Here is a 23,235-nt window from a genome sequence, read left to right as displayed (position 1 = left end):
CTGAGGACAGGGGCGCCTGGGTGGCGCAGTCGGTTAAGCGTCGGACTTCAGCCAGGTCACGATCTCGCGGTCCGTGAGTTCGAGCCCCGCGTCGGGCTCTGGGCTGATGGCTCGGAGCCTGGAGCCAGTTTCCGATTCTGTGTCTCCCTCTCTCTCTGCCCCTCCCCCGTTCATGCTCTGTCTCTCTCTGTCCCAAAAATAAATAAAACGTTGAAAAAAAAAATTTAAAAACTGAGAACAAACTGAGGGTTGATGGGGGGTGGGAGGGAGGGGAGGGTAGGTGATGGGTATTGAAGAGGGCATCTTTTGGGATGAGCACTCGGTGTTGAATGGAAACCAATTTGACAATAAATTTCATATATTAAAAAAAAAGGAAAAAATAAATAAATAAATAAATAAAAATAAAAGTAAAAAAAAAACAAACAGATGATTAAACTCCTTAATTCCCCATTTCTGGTTTGATACTTCACCTAGTGAACTGGTTAGAACCCTAGTCCGGTTAAGGGCAGGAAACAGGTTGCTTTCTTTGGGCGAGTTGAGTGAGGGTCCAACAGAGGGAGGTTTGTTTCTGTGATGTGGGTAACCCAGCAGTGGAGCAGTGGAGCTCTGGACCTCTGTGGACATACAGGGTGGATAAATACCATCCCCTGGTGGATAAATTCATTGTATGATGGTCTTGTTCCCCGAAGCTCACTCAGGGCAGTGACAGGCACCTCTGTGTTGAACAGAGGCTCTCCCTGCCCTGGTTCATAGTTCGCTATTTTCTTTTCTTTTCCTTTTCTTTTTCTTTATCTTTTTCTTTTTCTTTTCTTTTCTTTTCTTTTCTGGACAAAAAGGATGACCAAAACCTCCATTTTGCCCAAGCATTTGATGAAATTCTGCTACTGAAGATGATCCGTTGTTTCTTCCCTGAATGAAAGCCCATGAATTAAAAGGGAATGGGAAATCCGGGTGAAATTCATAAGTCCTAAACAGGATCTCCAGCCTTCTAGAAGCACTTTGCTTTCAGAATCCACATATTTCTTGAGAAGTGAAATGGACATGTTGAAGACAACCCTGATATATTCTGAATATAACCCAGGTCCCACGGAGGGAACGTTGATCAAGAAAAGTTTATGTACCTAATTATTTAACAGAAAGACAGTGATGTTTTTCAAATGTAATGGTATGCTAGTACAAAAAGAACACTAAATGATATATAAGTGGGAGTAGAGTCTCTAAGGATTCAAAAAACATGAGAAATCAAGATAATATTCCTAATGTTTTAAATGTGCTATTTCTGAAAGAAAAGCAAAAATAATAAAACAAGCACAAACCTGTCTAGTTTGAAGAAAATGGAGGTAACTGCCTTCTAGTCACTGTGTGCAAAGACAATAATTATTTATATATGATAAAGAAATCATTATTCAGGGGATGACACCTTACAATGTTTTTTCTATTTGAAAATGTTGCCTTCCAAATAAAAATATTGACTTGTTCAAATGTTCTAACATCAGTGGCTAATGATAATAGTATGCTTTGATGAGAGGAGAAATAAAATAAACATTAGCTGTGTAGAAAAATCTAAATTTTTTTTTGTTTTGGTGTTTTTGGTTTTTGTTTTTTTTAATAAAAAAAATATTTATTAGCCATTTGAGTATTCTCTTTTTGAAAGACCTGTTCAAAATATTATCCATGTTTGTATTTGTTTTTTAGTTGTTATTTCTTTTTTTTAATAGCTACTATTTATTGAGTGCTATGTTCTTTTTTTTATTTTATTTTTAATTTTTTAAAAAATTTACATCCAAATTAGTTAGCATATAGTGCAACAGTGATTTCAGGAGGAGATTCTTTAGTGCCCCTTACCCATTTAGCCCATCTCCCCTCCCACAACCCCTCCAGTAACCCTCAGTTTGTTCTCCATATTTATGAGTCTCTTCTGTTTTGTCCCCCTCCCTATTTTTATATTATTTTTGTTTCCCTTCACTTATGTTCATCTGTTTTTTTCTCTTAAAGTCCTCATATGAGTGAAGTCTTATGATATTTGTCTTTCTATGACTAATTTCACTTAGCATAATACCCTCCAGTTCCATCCATGTAGTTGCAAATGGCAAGATTTCATTTTTTTTGATTGCCGAGTAATACTCCATTGTATATATATATACCACATCTTCTTTAACCATTCATCCATTGATGGATATTTGGGCACTTTCCATACTTTGCTATTGTTGATAGTGCTGCTAAAAACACGGGGGTGCATGAGTCCCTTCGAAACAGCACTCCTGTATCCCTTGGATAAATGCCTAGTAGTGCAATTTTTGGGTCGTAGGGTAGTTCTATTTTTAGTTTTTTGAGGAATCTCCATACTGTTTTCCAGAGTGGCTGCACCAGCTTGTGTTCCCAGAAAAATCTAAATTAAAAACCATAAGAGACTCTTAAATACAGAGAACCAACTGAGGATCGATGGGGGGTGGGGGAGAGGGGAAAATGGGTGATGGGCACTGAGGAGGGCACTTGTTGGGATGAGCACTGGGTGTTGCATGTAAGCGATGAACCACGGAATCTACCCCAAAAACCAAGAGCACACTTCACACACTGTATGTTAGCCAATTTGACAATAAATTATATTTTTAAAAAATTAAAATGTTTTTCTGTCCTGGTATAAATACTTGCTGTATTTTAGGAGTTTTGAGTGAGGAAAAGGAAAATCTATGGTTTAAAGGCTTTGGTGTTTCTACTGAAAATAATATATTAATCAGCAATACTCTAATAATTAATAGTCATGAAGGAGAAAAACAAACATGGAAGGCATTAGGCCTAAATTGGCTTTTATAGTAAAAAGACAACATTTAAAAATATAACGTACATATAAATAATGCTAAGAATGCACTTCATTTTTACTTATATTTAATTTAATAAGCACATAGCATATTGTGCCAGGCAGGCAGTACTCTAAGCACCCTACAAATATTGACGGGTTTCATCGTTATAAATACCCTATAAGTTTCCACTATAAGACTTAGAGATGAGGAAACAGGAAGGTTAAAAGAAAACTTGCACAGAATCACACTGATGAAGATCTCAATATACTTTTTCAGTTTAAAAATTAATATAGGGGCACCTGGGTGGCTCAGTTGGTTGGGTGTCCGACTTCGGCTCAGTTCATGATCTCGCGGTCCATGAGTTCGAGCCCCGCGTCGGGCTCTGTGCTGACGGCTCAGAGCCTGGAGCCTGCTTAGTATCCAGGGTCTCCCTCTCTCCCTGCCCCTCCCCCGCTCTCCCTCTGCCTCTCTCTCAAAAAGAAATAAACATTAAAAAATTAAAAATAATTCATATATAAAATGTCCCTTTAAAATACAACTAAAGTAAATTTATCTAGTGTTGTAGAAACAAACACAAAATAGAGAGTGAATAGTATATTTAGCTATTCTAGTAGCTGGGGCTGCCATAACAAAATGCCGTAGACTCACACAGCAGAAATTAATTTTCTCACTGTTCTGGAAGCTGGAAGCCTAAAATCAAGCGCTAGCATGGTTGGGCTCTCTTCCTGGCTTGCAGTTGGCCACTCTCACTGTGTCTTCATTTGGTGGCGGTGAGTGAGGGAGACAGAGCGAGAGAGCGCTTGCGTTCTGCTGTCTCTCCTTATAAGGGCCATCAGTCCCATCATGAGGGCCCTCTCCTGTGACATCTTGAACCCTAATTACCTCCCAAAGGCCCAATCTCCAAACACCACCACACTGGAGAGTTGGGGATTGAGCATATGACATTTGGAGGGGACGCAATCCAGTCCATAGCAGCTATTTTGCAAGTGGTAATTTGACACTCCCACAGTGACGTGACCACTGGGCCTCTACCGGGTTCTGTAGCTCCTCCTGAATCAGTAAAGGCCCGATTATTGTGGGTAAAGTTTGTATGTGACTATACAGCTCATGCATTTCTTTTTATAATACTGCATTGAAGAAATTGGGTTTGTATAATTTTTGGATTAGATCTACCAGAGATTATTTACATCCTTCTAGTTTAGGGCTCTGGACTACCAACCGTCACCAGCCCTGGGGCTGGCGAATATGCTTGTGGGCCCCTGGGACAGCTCTCACCCCTTTGTTTCAACTGTGGGCCACCTCTGGCACCTTTGGAATATGGCACCTGAGGATGGTCAGAGTGGTAGTAGATGACCTCTATCTTCCGTGCCACCGTCTGTGGCACCCAGGACCATCACCCACACCCTCTGTTGGCCCGTGCGAAGGCAGATCTCCAGGGATGACCACTTCTGTCTCCCCCTCAGAATTTTCCAGACTGTTGCTCCACAAGATCAATGACCCTTTCTTTCAATGTCCTCTCTTACCTTCAACTCATGTGGAGATGCCATGCTGTCTTTGGCCAGTGTCGGGGCATGCGGGGCAGAGATGGGAGAACTTTGCATTAGTGGGCTGCTTTTTCACTCCATCCACAGGCGTCTTGTTGGTCCTCCCCACAGGTGGCAAGGTCTGGAAGGCAGAGATGCAGTCCACTTTGAAAGAGACCCCATTCCACAAATGCAGTGATTATGAGTTGCACCATAGGCCAAGACATACCACACACCATCAACTCCAAAAAGTAAATGCAGGACAACTGGAAAATGAAGTCTTGTTTGCATTTTCACTGCCTGGAAAATGGGTAATTCTTGCATTTGTGGTTATCATCCATGAAGCACAGGAACAACCGTTGAACATCCTTGGAAGCCAGTGTTCACGGGTAGCCCGATGCATGATCAACGTAACAAATAACGATATGATTAAAAATGAGGAAATAGTATTAGGGAACCACAGGAATCAGATGACCAATATCCATATAAATGGGTTCTAAAGAACTGGGCATTGTGAATAGTAACAATGGTGCCATCGTTTTCCCACCACTAGGAGATATAAAATTACCCAGAAATAGCACACTGGGCACATTTAGCAATAAAAAAAAAAAATGTGGGAGATCTAAGATCCAAACCAATAGATATGGTACCTAGACACTATGAGTAACTTCCATGTGCATTGATTAGACAACAAACACATAAATACATACTTTTTCTCTACCCACTATTCTAAATTTCCATCAATAAATGACTCGACCTTACACGGGGACCATGGATTTTGTAATGCAGTTTTAAGCCAGATTGTTGTTATAGACAGGGGATTCTCAAAAAAAAAAAAAAAAGTTGCTTGGGGTCCTGCACACCCTCGGTGCAGCCCTGTTTATAGGAAGGCAAATGCTGTATCTGCCCATGGCCCTGAAACTTGGTGGGGTAGAGAAGGGGGATCACCAGCATCATGATCCATAGAGGCTCCTTTCATGGGTCAGCCTCACTTGGGCTCCATTTCCCAGTCCCTATCTCCGTGCTTGCCAGCTCCAGTGTGGGAATCTTTCTAGTTTTCTGCAGGAAAAAATGGCTCCATGTCTTTATGCTGCCTCTGTGCACAGCTGAGGCTACAACACCCCCCCTCCCCCGCACTGCATCAGTCCTATTAGGCTCCCATAGGCATTCTACCTTCCAAACAACTTAAAAACTGAAACAGGCAGGTGTTGGCACCTCATCCAAGTTACACAGCAGATTATACAGCAGATATGCGCCCAGCAATCTCTAAACCGTGGGTGGAAATAATAGTGCTCTCTAGAGACGTATGTTCCTCAAAGTCAAGAGTTGACCCGTTCCTGCTATTCTCCTGCACTGCCGGGCTCAGAACAGCTGCCTCGGATAGTGCCTCGGCGAGGAAACTGGGCTTCATCTGACCTCACTAAAGAATGTTGAAGCATATGACGAAACAGACGAACGAGTTCTACCGTTAGGGGCAAAAGTAGGAGACTTTGATCAAGTATGAAGATCAGAACATCAGAGCAAGCCTGATAAAGAATTAGGAAAGACTGGAGTGTCCGAATACGTGCCATGTAACCAGTGACACAAAATAAATCCCTGCGGGCTGTTTACTAAAATTAGGACGGTGTAGCCACAGTAGTTATAATTTTATGTAAAATGGAGTCGAAAATCCTCTCCAGCTCTGTGGGCATCTGTTGGCTACCTGCATGTGTTCCTACCTGTATTATATTTGCTTTACTCAAAAATAAAACCAGCTAATTCTATGTTTATTAACTAGCATGTTCCTGTGGTCTTGATTTCTCTCCCAGTACTTTCAACTGTCTTAATATCCGGGCATGAATAGAAAACATTAGTCATCCTATGATAAACTGAAGGTATCTGGGAGCCCCTATTTAGGGCATGATGAAAAAATTCATTACATTAAAATACCACATTGTTATGGTAAGAATAATAAAAATACAAGAATTAGGTAAGACCTTGTATATTGAGTATATGTGAAGTTACCAAATTGAATATTTTCAAATTTTTAAATTAGAAACGTCAGCTTTCTCACTCTTGTAGCTTTTGTCTAAATTAAAAAAAATTGTAGGGTTTATTTATTTTGAGAGAAAGAGAGACAGAGACAGAGCTCAACACAGGGCTCGAACCCATGAACCACCAGATGATGATCCGAACCAAAGTCGAATGCTTAAGGCACAGAGCCACCCAATGGTGGCTATACAAGGCTTTACAAGGGTATACAAGGACTATACAAGGGTGGCTATACAAGTTATACAAGGGTATCCTTGTATAACTTTTTATATAGAATTTTGTTCTTGAAACGTACCACATAATTCTTGATCATGATTCTTTAATGACCCTTTGAAAATCTTGATGGTCACTATCAATGAGAAAATTTTCTTGTACAATTTGAAATGCTTTTAACTATTAAAAATTTTATTTTTCTCATTTTTCTATTTTTCTTGAAGTTTATTTATTTATTTTGAGAGAAAGAAAGAGGGCACATGAGCGGGGGAGAGGCAGAGAGAGAGAATCCCAAGCAGGCTCCATGCTTTCAGTGCAGAGCCCAATGTAGGGCTCGATCTCACAAATTGTGAGATCGTGAGCTGAGCTGAAATCAAGAGTTGGATGCTTAATCAACTGAGTCACCCAGGTTTCCCAACTATGAACAGTTTAAAACACTTTAAATTACAGCTGACCTTGAACAAGGCAGGGGTAAGGGGCTGACTCCCTACACAGTAGAAAATCTGCATGTAACTTTTGACTGCCCCAAAACGTAACTACTAACAACCTACTGGTGACCAGAAGCCTTACCAATAACATAGCCAATTAACACATATTTTGAATACTATATGTATTGTATATTGTATTTTTATAATAAGTAAGCTAGAGAAAAGAAAATTTAAGAAAAGCCTAAGGAAAAGAAAATACATTTGCAGTAGTGTCCTGTAAAAAATCACATATAAGTGGACTTTTGCACTTCAAGCCCATATTGTTCAAGGGTCTACCGTATATATTTTTCTTTGACTTAATATTTTATTTATTTTTTTTTTAATTTTTTTTTCAACGTTTATTTATTTTTGGGACAGAGAGAGACAGAGCATGAACGGGGGAGGGGCAGAGAGAGAGGGAGACACAGAATCGGAAGCAGGCTCCAGGCTCTGAGCCATCAGCCCAGAGCCCGACGCGGGGCTCGAACTCACGGACCGCGAGATCGTGACCTGGCTGAAGTCAGATGCTTAACCGACTGCACCACCCAGGCGCCCCTGACTTAATATTTTAAATTTACTTATATTGTATTATTCTGACGTGTCCGTTTTTTTCTTTCAACATTTCAGTTTTCATAGGAATATATGACAAGAACATACATTGTGCTTAGGAATTCTATTTTTCAATAGTGGTGGCCTAAAATTGGGGCTAATTACCCTCTGAGGAGAAACTAATGTAACTGCATTTAAAGCATTAGAAATTATCTTACACCCATTGATAAGTCAACAAAATAGAGTGGGGATTACCAGAGAAAACTCTGGGAGAAAACCTGAACCCAGAAAAGAAAGAATATTGGCAACAACATTAAATCTGCCCTAGGGTTGTTTACGGATAGCAGGAAACTTACGTTTATCTTTTTAATTTCAAGGGGCAAGAGAAACAGAAGTCATTTTCCAAGGCCCATCCAAGGTGGAAAGTTTTACCAGATGCGGTCCCAGCTTTTCCATGGACTTGCAAAGGACTCTACCCTCAGGCTTAGAATGAACCAAAAGTCAACTTGCTGCTTCTGAACCCAACCCTGGAGGATTGCAGGGAAAGTTGCCATAGTGTTGAATGAAGCAGAAAAAATTAAAAATGAATAGAAATATACACACTTAACCCTGAGAATTTGTACCGTTGCTCAGTCATTGCAAGGATTCACAGCCCAAGTTCTCGAGACCTGAGTGGGTCAGGAAACCCCACGCCCTAAACGTGGTTTAAGGTAGTGCCCAAGTGATAGGGTAAAATAAATTTGGTAGATGGAAAACCAAGTATCTCTGGAGAGAGTACCTTCACCCTATGCCTTAGAGAATCCCAGCAAGTAATTTTGCAAAGACTAATGAGTAGCACAATCAAAGGCAACTGGGCACATAAGGAAATAAGCCCCCATGAATAAGACCTGCAGAAACAAGGGAAACAATGACATGGTGAGTAGGAGTCAGAGAAATAGATCAGGCTTAAGAATTCAATTTAAAGAGTCACCCGGGTGGCTCAGTCAGTTGGGCATCTGACTCTTGACATTGGCTCAGGTCGTGATCTCACGGTCGTGAGGTCAGGCTGCCCATTGGGTTCCGCACTGAGGGTGGAGCCTGCTTGAGATTGTCTCTGTCTCTGTCTCTCTCTCTTCCTCTCTCTCTCAAAAGAAATAAATAAACATAAAGAAGAAGAATGCAATTTAGTAAATTATTTGGCAGAAGCATCTGTCCCACAGTATGCACAGGAAGCAAATAGATCCGAAGCCTTCTGAGTTTTTGAGGGAATTGTGTAGTTAAGAAAATTAAGATCTTGGACTTAGGGACTAGAGGAAGATGGCGGCGTAGGAGGACGCTGGGCTCACCGCGTCCTGCATATCGCTTAGATTCCACCTACACCTGCCTAAATAACCCAGAAAACCGCCAGAAGACTAGCAGAATGGAGTCTCCAGAGCCAAGCGCAGACGAGAGGCCCAGGGAAGAGGGTAGGAAGGGCAGCGAGGCGGTGCGCGCTACACGGACTGGCGGGAGGGAGCTGGGGCAGAGGGGCCACCCGCCGGCCAAGCAGAGCCCCCGAGTCTGGCTTGCAAAAGTGGAAGGGCCTGACGGAATGTGTTCCGACAGCAAGAGGGACTTGACATCTGGAAGGTTATAAGTTAACAGCTCTGCTCGGAGAACGGGAGGGCTGGAGGACAACAGGAGGGAGAGTTGCTGAGCCCCGGAGGACAGCTTGGCGGGGAACAAAGGCGCTCACCAGCGCCATCTCCCTCGCCCATCCCCCAGCCAAAATCCCAAAGGGAACCAGTTCCTGCCAGGGAACTTGCTGACACCGTGCAAACACCCAATGCCGGGCTCCTGCAGATCCACACCTCTGGCGGTGGGTCTGACTCCCTCCCGCTGCCGCAGGGCCCCTCCCGAAGCGGATCTCCGAAGGAGAAGCGAGCTGAGCCTGCCCCTCCTGCCCCCGTGCACCTTGCCTACCCACCCCAGCTAATACGCCAGATCCCCAGCACCACAAGGCTGGCAGTGTGCAAGTAGCCCAGACATGCCAGGCCACCCCACAGTGAATCCCACCCCTAGGAGAGGGGAAGAGAAGACACACACCAGTCTGACTGTGGCCCCAGCGGTGGGCTGGGGGCAGACATCAGGTCTGACTGCTGCCCTGCCCACCATCGCAAGTTATGCAAGACAGCACAGGGGAAGTGCCCTGGAGGTCCACACCACTCTAGGAACTATCCAAAATGACCAAATGGAAGAATTCCCCTCAAAAGAATCTCCAGGAAATAACAACAGCTAACGAACTGATCAAAAAGGATTTAAACAATATAACAGAAAGTGAATTTAGAATAATAGTCATAAAATTAATCGCTGGGCTTGAAAACAGTATAGAGGACAGCAGAGAATCTATTGCTACAGAGATCAAGGGACTAAGGAATAGTCATGAGGAGCTAAAAAATGCGATAAATGAGCTGCAAAATAATATGGAAACGGCCACGGCTGGGATTGAAGAAGCAGAGGAGAGAATAGGTGAACTAGAAGATAAAATTATGGAAAAAGAAGAAGCTGAGAAAAAGGGAGATAAAAAAATCCAGGAGTATGAGGGGAAAATTAGAGAACTAAGTGATGCACTAAAGAGAAATAATCTACGCATAATTGGTATTCCAGAGGAGGAAGAGAGAGGGAAAGGTGCTGAAGTTGTACTTGAAGAAATCATAGCTGAGAACTTCCCTGATCTGGGGAAGGAAAAAGGCATTGAAATCCAAGAGGCACAGAGAGCTCCCTTCAGACGTAACTTGAATCGATCTTCTGCACAATGGGATACTACGTGGCAATGAGAAAGAATGAAATAATGGCCTTTTGTAGCAACGTGGATGGAACTGGAGAGTGTGATGCTAAGTGAAATAAGCCATACAGAGAAAGACAGATACCATATGTTTTCACTCTTATGTGGATCCTGAGAAACTTAACAGAAACCCATGGGGGAGGGGAAGGAAAAAAAAAAAAGAGGTTAGAGTGGGAGAGAGCCAAAGCATGAGAGACTCTTAAAAACTGAGAACAAACTGAGGGTTTATGGGGGGTGGGGGGGGAGGGGAGGGTGGGTGATGGGTATTGAGGAGGGCACCTTTTGGGATGAGCACTGGGTGTTGTATGGAAACCAATTTGTCAATAAATTTCATATATTGAATAAATAAATAAATAAATAAATAAATAAATAAATAAAATGCTGTCATTATCATATACTAAAAAAAATAAATAAACCATTTGGAGTTTATTTAAAAAAAAAAAGATCTTGGACTTAGAAAAACTTTGGCTGTTTAAGCCTTTGGGTGCCCCAGATTTCATGGGCAGTAAGTGGGCTGCAAAAGCTGTACGTGTCAAAGAGAACAGAGCCCCCGACCTCCATTCACGGTCATTCTGAAGTGACCAGGTTGATAAATGAATAAAAAGCAACCTCCCTGGGGCAGATCCACAATACTAGTGACCAATGGTGTTGGATGTAATGAGACTTACAATATAGGAATCAGAGGGAAAGCAGAGCAAACGGAATTCCTAAATCCTTACTGATATTCTGTAGATAGACATGTTTGGGCCGGCAAGGCTCCAAGTGCTGTGGAAGATAATTTAACAATGAATCTCGTTCCAGTGCCAATTAAGATATTTATAAATTGGTCAGATAGAGAGTATAGAACACTGCTGTGAGGAAGGGTTCCACAAATCTTTTTGAAGTATCTGTTCTTAATTGTTCCCGTTAGGGGTGAATCAGGCTTCTTTGTCTCCATGCCATTTTCTGCCAAATATTATATGACTGCTTTTACATGGTAGACCCAATTAGACTCCTAGCTTCCATGGACTGGGAGAAATACAGATTTTAGTTTTCTGATTTTTTTAAAAAACAACTGTGAAAACAGGGTTAAGAGAGGAAATGTACATTTCTACACAAATTTTAGGATAAGTTTCTTTTTTCTTTTTTCTTTTCTTTTTTTTTTGGAGAGAGAGGGTGTTCAAGCAGGGGAGGGGCATAGGGAGAGGGACAGAGAGAATCTTAAGCAAGCTCCTTGCCCAGCAGAGTCCAACATGAGGCTCAATCTCAGACTGTGAGATCATGACCTGAGTTGAAATCAAGAGTGGGACTCTTAACCGACTGAGTGCCACCCAGGCACTTCTAGGATCAGTTTCTTAAAATCCCTGCTGGGACTATAGATTGATGTGTGGAGAATTGATATCTTAACATTATTGACTTTTTGAAGACATGAAACTTAGTTTTGCAATTCATTAATTTCTAATTCATAACATTTATTTAGGTCTGTAATTTCTCTCAGTAAAGTTTTATAATTTTTGTAGAGTTCTTGACATGGTTTAAAGAATGTATCTCTATTTCAAATTTTTGGATGCTATTGGAAACAGTTGTTTTTAAATTTCATTTTCTAATTGTGTATTGTTAATATATCAAAGTAAAATTGTTGTTTGTGTATTAACATTGTGTCCTGTGACCTTACTAAATTCCCTTATTAGCTCTGGTAGATTCTTTTCTAGGTACATAATCATGCCATCTGCCAATAAAGACAACTTTACTTCTACTTTTCCAATTCATTGACTTTCATTTCTTTTTCTTCCCTATTGAACTGGCTAAAACCTCCAAATGACTGTTGAATAGAAGGGGTAGATATCCATGACTTGTCCTTAGGTAGAAAACATTGAGCCTGTCACTGTTGAGTATGATGAAATTTGTAGGTTTATGGAAGATGCCCTTAATTAGATTAAGAAATTTCCCTTCTCTTCTTAGTTTGCTGAGATTAAAAAAAAAAAATCACATTTGCTTATTTTTGATAGAGAGAGACAGAGCACAAGTTGAGGAAGGACAGAGAGAGAAGGGGACACAGAATCCGAAGCAGGCTCCAGGCTCCAAGCTGTCAGCACAGAGCCCAACGCGGGGCTCGAACTCACAAACCCTGAGATCATGACCTGAGCCGAAGTCAGATGCTTAACAGACTGAGCCACCCAGGCGCCCCAGTTTGCTGAGATTTTAACATGAATTTCTGTTGGACTTTATCAAATGCTCATTCTGCATCTACTGAAATGATAATGTGGTTTTCTTTCTTATTTTATGAGTATGTGAATTACATTGATTGATTTTTGGATGTTAAACCAACCTTTTACTCCTTGGAAAAAACTTATTTGATCGTGATGTACCATAAATCTTTTATATACTGTGGGATTTGCTTTGCTAAAATTTTAAGGATGTTTGTGTCTATGTTTATGAGGGATATTGGTTTATAGTCCTCTTTTCTTGGGATGTCTTTAGCCTCATAAAGTAAGTTTGCAAGTATCTTTACCTTCCGAACGAGTTTGTGTAGGATTGGTATAATTTCTTCCTTAAATGTTAGACTTTACCAGTGAAGAAGCCATCTGAGCATGAAATATTCTCTTTGAAAAGATTTTTTATTAAAAGTTCCATTTTTTATTTAAAATCTTTTTTAATGTTTACTCATTTTTGAGAGAGAGAGAGAGAGAGAGAACGTGAGTGGGGAGGGGGCAGAGAGAGTGGGAACCGCAGAATCCAAAGCAGGCTCCAGGCTCCGAGCTGTCAGCACAGAGCCCGACACAGGGCTCAAACCCACGAACCATGAGATCACGACCTGAGCTGAAGTCGATGCTTAACCGGCTGAGCCACCCAGGTGCCCCTAAAAATTCCATTTCTTCAATTAATAGAGGTCTATTCAAGTTTTCTATTCTTATTGGGTCAGACTTTGTAATTAATATCTTCAAGTTAATTTGCTCATTTCATCTAATTTGTTAAATTATTGGTATAAAGTTAAGTTTATTGGTATAAAGTTGATATTCTCTTATTGTTCTTTTATACATTCTTTTTAAAATGTTTCTTTTTAAAATATATTTTAGAGAGACAGAGCGAGCGGAGAAGGGGCAGAGAGAGAGGGTGACAGAGGATCGGGCTTACAGCAGAAAGCCCCATGTGGGGGCTTGAACTCACAAACCATGAAATCATGACATGAGCAGAAGTCAGACGTCTAACTGACTGAGCCACTGAGGGGCTCTTCTTGCTTATTTTAATGACCAGGCTTTGTAGTGAGTGATGTATTCTATTGCACTGTTAATACTGGTGATTTTTGTCTTTTCTCTGTATTCTTTACCAGCCAAATGGAGGTTCATCAATTGTTTTTTTTTTTTTTTAATTTTTTTTTCAACGTTTATTTATTTTTGGGACAGAGAGAGACAGAGCATGAACGGGGGAGGGGCAGAGAGAGAGGGAGACACAGAATCAGAAACAGGCTCCAGGCTCTGAGCCATCAGCCCAGAGCCTGAGGCGGGGCTCGAACTCACGGACCGCGAGATCGTGACCTGGCTGAAGTCGGACGCTTAACCGACTGCGCCACCCAGGCGCCCCTATCAATTGTTTTTTTAAAGACCTAACTTCTGGTTTCATTGGTTTTCTCTTATTTTTCTGTTTTCCATTTCAATGATTTTTACATTTATCTTCGCTTTTTTCTTTCTTCTATTTGATTTTCATCACCTTATTGCTTTGGAAAAGCACAGGCAGGCCATTTTGTAAAAATGTCCCTCAAATTACTTTTTTTCTGGTGCTCCCTCATAATTCGATCCTGATTATGCAATGTTTGGCAGAAATAACCCAGAAATGATGCTGCATTTTTCTGAGCATGTCCTATCAGGAGGAACCTCATGTCCATTACTGGGAATGTTAATTTTGACCAATAGACTGAATTAGTGTCTGTCAGGTTTCTCTACTATAAAGTTACTTGTGAGGAAGTTATTGTAATGTGTCTTGTGAGGAAAATTTGGAGACTATATACTTCTCTTATTTCTCATCAGGCTTTCCCTCACTCACTAATTGCAGAATCCATTGAAGATTCTTGCCTGAAAGTATTGTTACAAAGAGGGCTGCCAAATGCTGATTTTCTAGTTAAATCGTTCCTTGTACATGTATTCATTGGAATTCTGCTGTAAAAAAAAAAAAAGGAATTTTCTTTCCCATTTATTTATTTATATCAGCATGCACTCAAGTTTCCACTTTTTTCCTATGTATTACAATCCATTGCCATTATTTTTTTTTTTTTCTAATTGTCCCAGATTTGGTCAAAGGGAGCTTGTTCAAGCTGGCTTCTGAGTCTTTTTGACAGGTTGCCATCATTTTTTGAGCATTTATTTTCTGAACCCATTAATTTCAGATACTACAAGATGTTTCAGGGTCATCTTCTACTTTCCCTGCCCCAGCACTAGTATCGGCCTTTTTCTCCAAGGAACTTGGATTTATTTTATTGGACGATGATATTTAGATATCTAGTTCTGGAGTCTCATTGCACCTAGGATTTCTGAGCAGACCAGATCTAATGTACATTTAATGTATGACATGTAGAAGACCCTCAGTAAACATGAGTGAGGGATGGGAAAGTAGACAGATTATGATAACAAGGAGTGGAAGAGGAATGTACATTGCACTTGAACTTGCACACAAATCTCTGGTAGGGCAAAAGCATCCCTTGTTGACCTCCCTCACTCCACATATTACCAGGCCTGGATGTGAACTTGGTGCCCTATGTTTTTCATTATTGATACTTGTAGGCCAATCTCCCTCCTCCCTCACCACAGAGCCCCTTCCTTCGAATCTCATGCCATCAGAATACATCACCTGCTACCTTCTTTTCTGCCGTCATCTTTAGATGTCTGGGCCACTCCAAGCTCAATGGTTGCAGTCTCGATTCACGAGCACTCACACCAACTGGCCCACTAATTTTACTAAATTTCTCCAGTCTTTTCCTTCTCTTCCTCTCCTCAAATGTATAACACCTCCTCACGTACTTCATACTCGCGATGACCTTGCTTTCTATGTCGATAAAAAAGTAGAAGGAAATTTGCAGAAGTTGCCACCATGGCATCCCACACGCTTCTGCAGATGAACCTTTATATGCTACTTTCCTTCCTATTAACTATGGATGATCTGCTCTATCTACTTCTATCTAAGGCCAGGCTCTCCATTTGTGCACTAATAACAGCTAAAGCTTCCTGAGCACTTCCTATGTGATTGGCAGTATTCTAAACCCTTTACGTTTATTAACTTACTTCTCGCAGCATCCTATGTATCACCACTTCACAGATGGAAAGGCACTTTATAGATGGATAAATAAGGTACACAGGCAAGGAATTTTCCTAAAGTCACACAGTTGTTAAATGGTGGGAGTTTGATTTGAGCGCAGGCAGGTTGTCTCCATAATTCATGCTCTTGACCACTAATTATACCACTTTTCCGGATGGAGTCAATTACCTCTCGCCTCCTCAAGAGCTAGAAATCTTCCCTTCTTTCTCCTGCATCATACCCATCAGCGTATACCATGATATACTTCTCCCCATATTTTAAAATGGCATGTTTCTTAAGCTCTCAGTATGTTCCAACGAACATTTCTCTGCCCAAACTTTTCTGCAAAACATCTCAAAAAAGTTGTCTGTATTCACTCGCGTTGGCCATCTTTAATCTCTCTTGTCCCAGTTGCTTTTTGGCCTCTTAACCTAGGCTTTGACTCACAACCACGCTACTGAAAGAGCTTTGCTCAAGGCCACCAATGATGTCCATATTGTAAACCTTAATGCTGAATCTGTCTTCCTCTTGCTTTCATCACTTGGGTTCATTCACATATTCTCTTATTGATGACTCCCACATATACATCTCAAGCCTAGACCCCCGCTTCAGAATTCCAGATTTGTATTTTTGACTACTTATACAACATCTCTACTTTGATGCCCAAAAGGCATCTCAAACTTTCATGTAGGAACACAAACTCCTGACTTTTCTGTTACAAAAGTCTTCCCCAAGGGAGTTAAGGTTTAGTAAGCGCAACCTCCCCCTTTCTGTCCCTCAGGCTAAAACTCTTAGTGTCATCCTTAATTCCTTTCTTGCCTTTTTAACTGCACACCTAATCCTTTAACAAATCCTGCTAGTCTCAACTTCAAAATATAACATTATGCTTCCCATCATATACCTCTGAGTCCTTACCTTTTCACCCCAGAAGCTGTCAGGATGCCTGGTTCAGAGACTTTGAGGTTGTTAGCAACATCTGTCTTATTATTCACAGGAATCTTCCCTCTTCCTGGTTCTGTTTCTACCTCCCCCCCGCCCCACCAGCTTAGTTAGTCTATGATGAGAGTATAGGATTTCAGAGAACAGCAAGGAAGAGAGATGTCTTTTAGTGGTTCTGCTCCCATAAGTCAGGATGTTCCCCTAGAGCAAGGAAGACCAAAATTTCCTACCCGCTTGGAGTTGAGAAAGGGAAAACTATAGGGAAAAAACTTAATATATTAGTAAATTGTCCTACCGGAGTAAAGAACAGGTACACTTTTAAAGAATATATGGGAAGGGCGCCTGGGTGGCTCAGTCAGGTAAGCATCCCACTTCAGCTCCGGTCATGATCTCGTGGTTCATGAGTTTGAGCCCCGAGTGGGGCTCTGTGCTGACAGCTCAGAGCCTGGAGCCCGTTTCGGAGTCTGTGTCTCCCTCTCTCTGTCCCTCCCCGGCTCATGCTCTCTCTCTCTCTCTCTCTCTCTCTCTCTTTCTGAAATAAATACACACTAAAAGAAAATTTAAGGAATATATTGAGATGGATGAAGTAGAGGCAATGGGAAGCAAGGAAAAGAATACCACCACTTCTCAACACTGAGACAACAAGGAGCATGAAAATGAACCAGCCACCACTGACTAGTTTGCAAAAGAAGCATTGACTAGGGAGGAAGCCATTTTTTTTTAAGTTTTTTAATTTTATTTTGAGAGAGAGAGACATAGCATGAGCGGAGGAGGGGCAGAGAGAGAGAGAGAGACTCAGAATCTGAAACAGGCTCCAGGCTCTGAGCTGTCAGCACAGAGCCCGAGGCGGGGCTCGAACTCACAGACCACGAGATTGTGACCTAAGCTGAAGTCGGACACTCAACCGACTGAGCCACCCAGGCGCCCCATGGAGGGAGCTGTTTTTTAATTTAGGCAAGGGGGTGGAGGGGACGCTCAAGTTGGTTGAGCAGAAAAAAAGGCATTTCCACCTTGGGCATTAACCAACAAAAAGTAGTAGGGTGTGATAAGACAAAAAATATTTAAGTGTTCTAAGAAACGTGATAGTGATAGTAGGTTAAATATCATACTACACAAATTTCTGTGGTAAGCAAGTATAATTTCCTGCATGGATTATCAGCAACAGTGTCAAGGGTAAAGGCAATACCATCTTTGCAATCAAAGTATCATCTCAAAGGAGAGCTTACCTTGGGGAAAAAACATAAAATTATTCAAGTTCATGACAACAGGACACAAAGTAGTTATAAATCCTGTAAGACAATGCCATTAGCCCCAATACGCCTACTGTTTATTTTCTTCAAGGTAACTATTAAATATTTTTTCAGCTTTATCTTTATCTAAATAATAAGATATAAAGGTTAACTCAGTGTATTGTATTGATGAAGTTCAATATTTCCCAATATCTGAAATTCCTGTGATTATAAACCTGTGTCCATTGATTCCACTTTAATCATACAGAATAATTATGCGGAACTTACCATTTTTACTTCTCCACTGAACACAAGTCTTCTCCGTGAGCCTTTCCTACTTTGGGCGCACTGCGTTTGCACTTTCCATTCCTGCTATGTGAATCTCATCTATTTGCCCTTCCTTAATTCACATCCTGTCTCGAACGCCTCCCTGCCCACCCTGCGCTCGTGTAGCAAAGATAGCTTAGATACTCCCTGTATTCTGTACAGGTGATTCTGTAATATTTGTTAATTCTACACTTTTTCTCTCACTGTGTTAGTTTTGCTTTTCCTGTGATAGAACATAAGCAAATTGGGGGTAGCCACTGTGTTGTAGGTCTTGGTAAGCACACACCTAGCACATGGTGACCTGCACATAGTAGGCGCTCAGGTGTTTTTGTAAATAACTGAATCGGTGTTATGTTGGCTGCTACCCCAGGAAGCACCAAACTGTCACAAAGTAGGTGGAGCAGGCCCTCTTATTTAACAATTGGATTAGTAGCTAAATGGATTAGTAGCTATGTGTGGCTAAATGCAGAACTTCTAGGAAAGTTCAAAAAATTTCCTAATATTAGAAGCTATTAGGAAATTATTGTTAATCTCGTTAGTTGTGATGATTGTGGTTAGGTAGAAAACATGTCCTTCTTGTTAGAAATGCATACTGAAGTATTTATAGTGAAATACCATGATGCATATGACGTTTACTTTAAAATACTTTAACAACAAAATGGATGAAGCAATATGGCAAAATAATTATTGTTAAATTTAGTTATATGTATATGCTAGTCTATTCCAGCCCTTCAGACGTAATCGGTAAGATGAGAAGAATGGATAATCATCTAGAAAGTAATGTGATTGTCCTTAGGTAAATTAATAACAAGTGACACGACTCTTATATGAGAATATGACATGCTTGAGGTAGTACAATATGGCGTAATTTACAAGTAACTTAAGGGGCACCTGGGTGGCTTAGTTGGTTCAGCATGGGACTCTTGCTGAAATTTTGGCTTAGGTCATGATCCCAGGGTCATGAGACCAAGTCCCGAGTCAGGCTCTGTGTTGAGCGTGGAACCTGCTTAAGATTCTCTCTCTCTCTCTCTCTCTCTCTCTCTCTCTCAGTGCCTGAGTGGCTCAGTCGGTTAAGTGACCAACTTCAGCTCAGGTCATGATCTTGCGGTCTGTGAGTTCAAGCCCCACCTCGGGCTCTGTGCTGACGGCTCAGAGCCTGGAGCCTGCTTTGGATTCTGTGTCTCCCTCTCTCTCTGCTCCTCCCCCGCTCATGCTGTCTCTCTCTGTCTCTCAAAAATGAAAAAATGTTAAAAGAAATTAACTCTGCCCCTCCCCTGCTCATGCTCGCTCTCTAAATAAATAAATAAGTAAATAAAAGTAACTGAAAATGTTTCACACCAGGAGAACCAAATGATAGCATCATTAAGTACTTATGAGATGCAGGAAAATAATCTCCTATTTAGAAATAAATATTTATATTTAAGAAAATAAATTTCAAGTACTACATGAGACAAAAATGCAATGCATTATTTATTTCCATTTAGGGAAAATAAATTTTTCTTTACATATCTTCTTGAATTTTTCTTGCTATACATGTAAAATCAATGCGTTCACTGACATGAATAAATATAAATAAATTAATCTTAATATTACAAAAGAATAAGATTTAGGATTTGCCTATGAACACCCCCTACTTCAGAAATATAGACTCTTATGTTAATATTGTAATATACTTTTAAAGACATTAAGTCAATGAAGATACCTTTCAACCTTTCACAGGGGTCTTTCTCCAAAAAAAAAAAAAAAAAAAGATTGTTTTTAAACAAAATTATAGCCAAAGAATTACTTCTTCATTCTGTGTTCCCCCATTTCCACCAACTAACCCCTGAAAAATCAGTGCTCTTGGGTCATTAGCATATTTTTCGTTTAAAAAATTTTGCCAACGCCTTCAGCCTCATCATAATGGAATAAGAAAACAGGACAATGCCTAATAGTCAAGAGTTATTTTACAATACGGTTCATCTCTCTTTGGCAAGTCTGCTCAGAAGAGACTTCCGGTTTTTTGTTTTCAATATCCAATCACTGTTTTTAATATTTAATTTTCTTTGTAAACAAAAGTAACATTACACATCTAGTGAAAAAACTCACTTATTTCCTTCACATTCACGTTCACGTTCTAAGCATGAACAAACCTCTGCACTTTCCTACGCTTTAAGGAAAGTAATCACTCTAAATCTTGCAAGTGGTTCTATTTTCAAGAGGTTTAGGACAGACTTGCTCCATTGATTTTCCTACGCCCCGTAAAGACAGTGATAACATGAAAAACAACGAGCACTATTACATTTATTGTGTCCATTCCTCCACAAGGTTCTAAGAAACTAGAAATATTCTGCACACTTGTGTATATTTTCTTCTGATCTCTTCTTCGGCTAAGTCAGCTAGCCAATGGTTACTAGCGTCATAAGCAAAACTGTCAATGTTATACATGTGTGTCCTGAAAGTTAAAAAAGAAAATTAAAATCAAAATAATTTTATTGACTGATGATACACATTAATCTTTTGGTTATTATGTGATAAACGATGAAAATTAATCCGTTAATGTAGCATGCAAAACAAATGGAAATTAGTAAGTTATCCAACTTCAGCCAGGGTAGACTTTAGTATTTAGTTGCTATAGCAACACCAACTAAAATAGGATACCTGAGTTTTTTAGTTTCTTGAAAATAAGCAGTCAAATTAGACTCAATGAAAGTACTTTCAGAATAAAAGTCAATGAAAACCCCTGCTACATGTGCAATAGAGGAAAGTTTCGTCAAAAGACACCTAGAAAAAGACACCCAGAAAATTTCACAGATACGTTTATATTATGGTATTTTTGCATCATAATTTTGTATAACATAAAAGGGCTATAAGATCTATAAACGTGACTTATGAAAGATACCGTAAAACCAATTTTAATATTTCCTACACACTGGAAATTCTAAAAGCCACCAACCAAACCGGAGAAATACAAATACAAATACACTAGAAGCCACTCATCTCACGATGCAGTCATAAGAAAGGCATTCCTATTTGTAAGTCTTAATGCATCCACCTTTTGTTTGACGAGATATGTGCGGTTTTGCTAGCATCCAGTCATTACAATAAGTTGAGTGCAAAACCCAAGGCGAGACGATGAACACAGAATGGAGGACACGGCACGCGAATGAGAGACTCAATGAGTTAGTCACTCAATAATGAAAACCAATTCTGACAAGTCCTTGAACAGTCACAGGTTAAGTCCCGCCCCAGTGTACTGATGGACATTCTGCAAGACACAGAGATGAGACTTTATAAAACCATATACCTTTTAGAACTGACCAGAGGTTTGACTTCTGAGGTATCACCAATCACGGTGAAATTACGAAAGACAACTGCATGCTTTTCTGTTTTCATGTATGTAATAAGAGCTGAGTAGTGGAGAAGGAAAACACCAATTGAATTATAGAATGGTAATTTCAACCGAAAAGCAAGATCAGCATTCCCTTACAACCGGGTCCCTCTTTTGAACTAAAACTCATCACCCAAACCCAACATTTCTAAAAAGAAGTAAGCAAATCCTTTGATAGGCAAACATGAAGGATCACCAGGCGAAGGTACATTATCACCTTCATACTCATTAACCCTTTTCCCAGTCCCTATTAAGATCCAATGTTTTTTTTTTAATTTTTTTTAACATTTATTTATTTTTGAGACAGAGAGAGATAGAGCATGAATGGGGGAGGGGCAGAGAGAGAGGGAGACACAGAATCGGAAGCAGGCTCCAGGCTCTGAGCCATCAGCCCAGAGCCTGACGCGGGGCTCGAACTCATGGACCGCGAGATCGTGACCTGAGCTCAAGTCGGACGCTCAACCCACTGAGCCACCCAGGCGCCCCAAGATCCAATGTTTAATTAAATCAGTATGAGATCTGGAGTATAACCAGGAATGTATGAAATTTTCTCTTACCTTCAACAGCTTATACTTGCAAAACTAGGCAAGTGGAGTGTTTTTTTAAGGGCACTTGAAAAAGGCAAATTCCTCCTCAGGGGTTTGCGCGAATTTCTCTGATTCAGAAATAGGGGAACTAGTTTTATTGCAAAACCCCAGTGAAATTCAAAACAGGTATTTTCTCCTTCTATGTCTCAGCACTTTTCATCCTATTAAAACCATCATGGCTGATTACTTTACTAAAGTAGGTAAAGAAACTGAAGCAGCCCAGAGAGCGCCCAATACACTCCACCTTCCCTTCCACCCCTCTCACCTACCAAGCACTGGCTTTGGAAGGCAAACTGATAATGCTCTAATTCAAGAGGAGAGCTGGAATGTGGGCAAAGAAGTACAGAAGATGGGCAGTCTACTGTTTTTTTCCACAGTAGTTTTGCTAAAGCATCTGTACCAATGCAACTCACTTAATAGGTCTTAGAATTCTGTATGTTTTTGGTGGACTCTAAACCACGTTCTTAAAAAGCCTCTGAAAAATCTGAACTTTTTTACTACATTTGCTATTATAGCAATAAAACATACATATATATATATATATATATATACACATATATATATCTATATATCTAGAATACTTTATTGGCAGTAAACAAATAGCTGTAAAAACTATTTTAAAAACCCACAAAGCCCAGGACCCAGTGGTCAGATAATTTTACTGGAAGACTGAACCATTCAGTGTTTTAAAGAACATTTACATAATTTAGCTTATAATAGGCTTAAATCATATTGTTAATTTAAGGAGAAAGGTAAGAGTTACAGAGGGTAAAAAGTAGATAGCTCACATCAACCCCCAAATTAAAACAAGCCATTTAGTAACAGCATTAAAATATAGTTGTTTTGAGAGGCCTGGGTGGCTCCGTCGGCTAAGCATCCTACTCTTGATTTTGGCTCAGGTCATGGTCTCCCAGTTCATGGGATTGAGCCCCACATCCAGCTCTGTGCCGACAGCACAGAGCCTCCTTGGGATTCTCTCTCTCTCCCTCTCTCTCTGCTGCTTCCCTGCTTGCACTCTCTCTCTCAAAATAAATAAATAACATACATATACATGTATATATGTATATATGTGTAATATGTATATATGTGGTATGTATATATGTGGTATATGTATATATATACATATGTATA

At 40.4% G+C, this 23,235-nt stretch overlaps 1 protein-coding gene across 8 annotated transcripts in view; it reads right to left on the bottom strand.

Moving 5' to 3' along the window:
• CD55 (CD55 molecule (Cromer blood group)) overlaps positions 1 to 23,235 on the bottom strand; it is a 58,728-nt gene that overhangs the window by 8,137 nt on the left and 27,356 nt on the right. For 4 of the 8 annotated variants that reach the window (XM_047076769.1, XM_047076768.1, XM_047076764.1 and 1 more), the window contains one exon: positions 3,540 to 4,466. In XM_047076769.1, the coding sequence (XP_046932725.1) occupies positions 4,402 to 4,466 (65 nt within the window). In that variant the 3' untranslated portion in view covers positions 3,540 to 4,401. Of the gene's footprint in view, positions 1 to 3,539; positions 4,467 to 19,604; positions 20,582 to 23,235 lie in introns of those variants that run through there. The other 4 variants (XM_047076770.1, XM_047076765.1, XR_006961593.1 and 1 more) reach the window with 3 other exon arrangements.

The sequence above is a fragment of the Lynx rufus genome, unplaced genomic scaffold (genome assembly GCF_022079265.1).
Source record: "Lynx rufus isolate CCGP_SWC_20201006 ecotype Redwood Valley unplaced genomic scaffold, mLynRuf1.p SCAF_15, whole genome shotgun sequence".
Lineage (NCBI taxonomy): Eukaryota > Metazoa > Chordata > Mammalia > Carnivora > Felidae > Lynx > Lynx rufus.
This window is presented reverse-complemented; position numbering and strand designations above follow the sequence as displayed.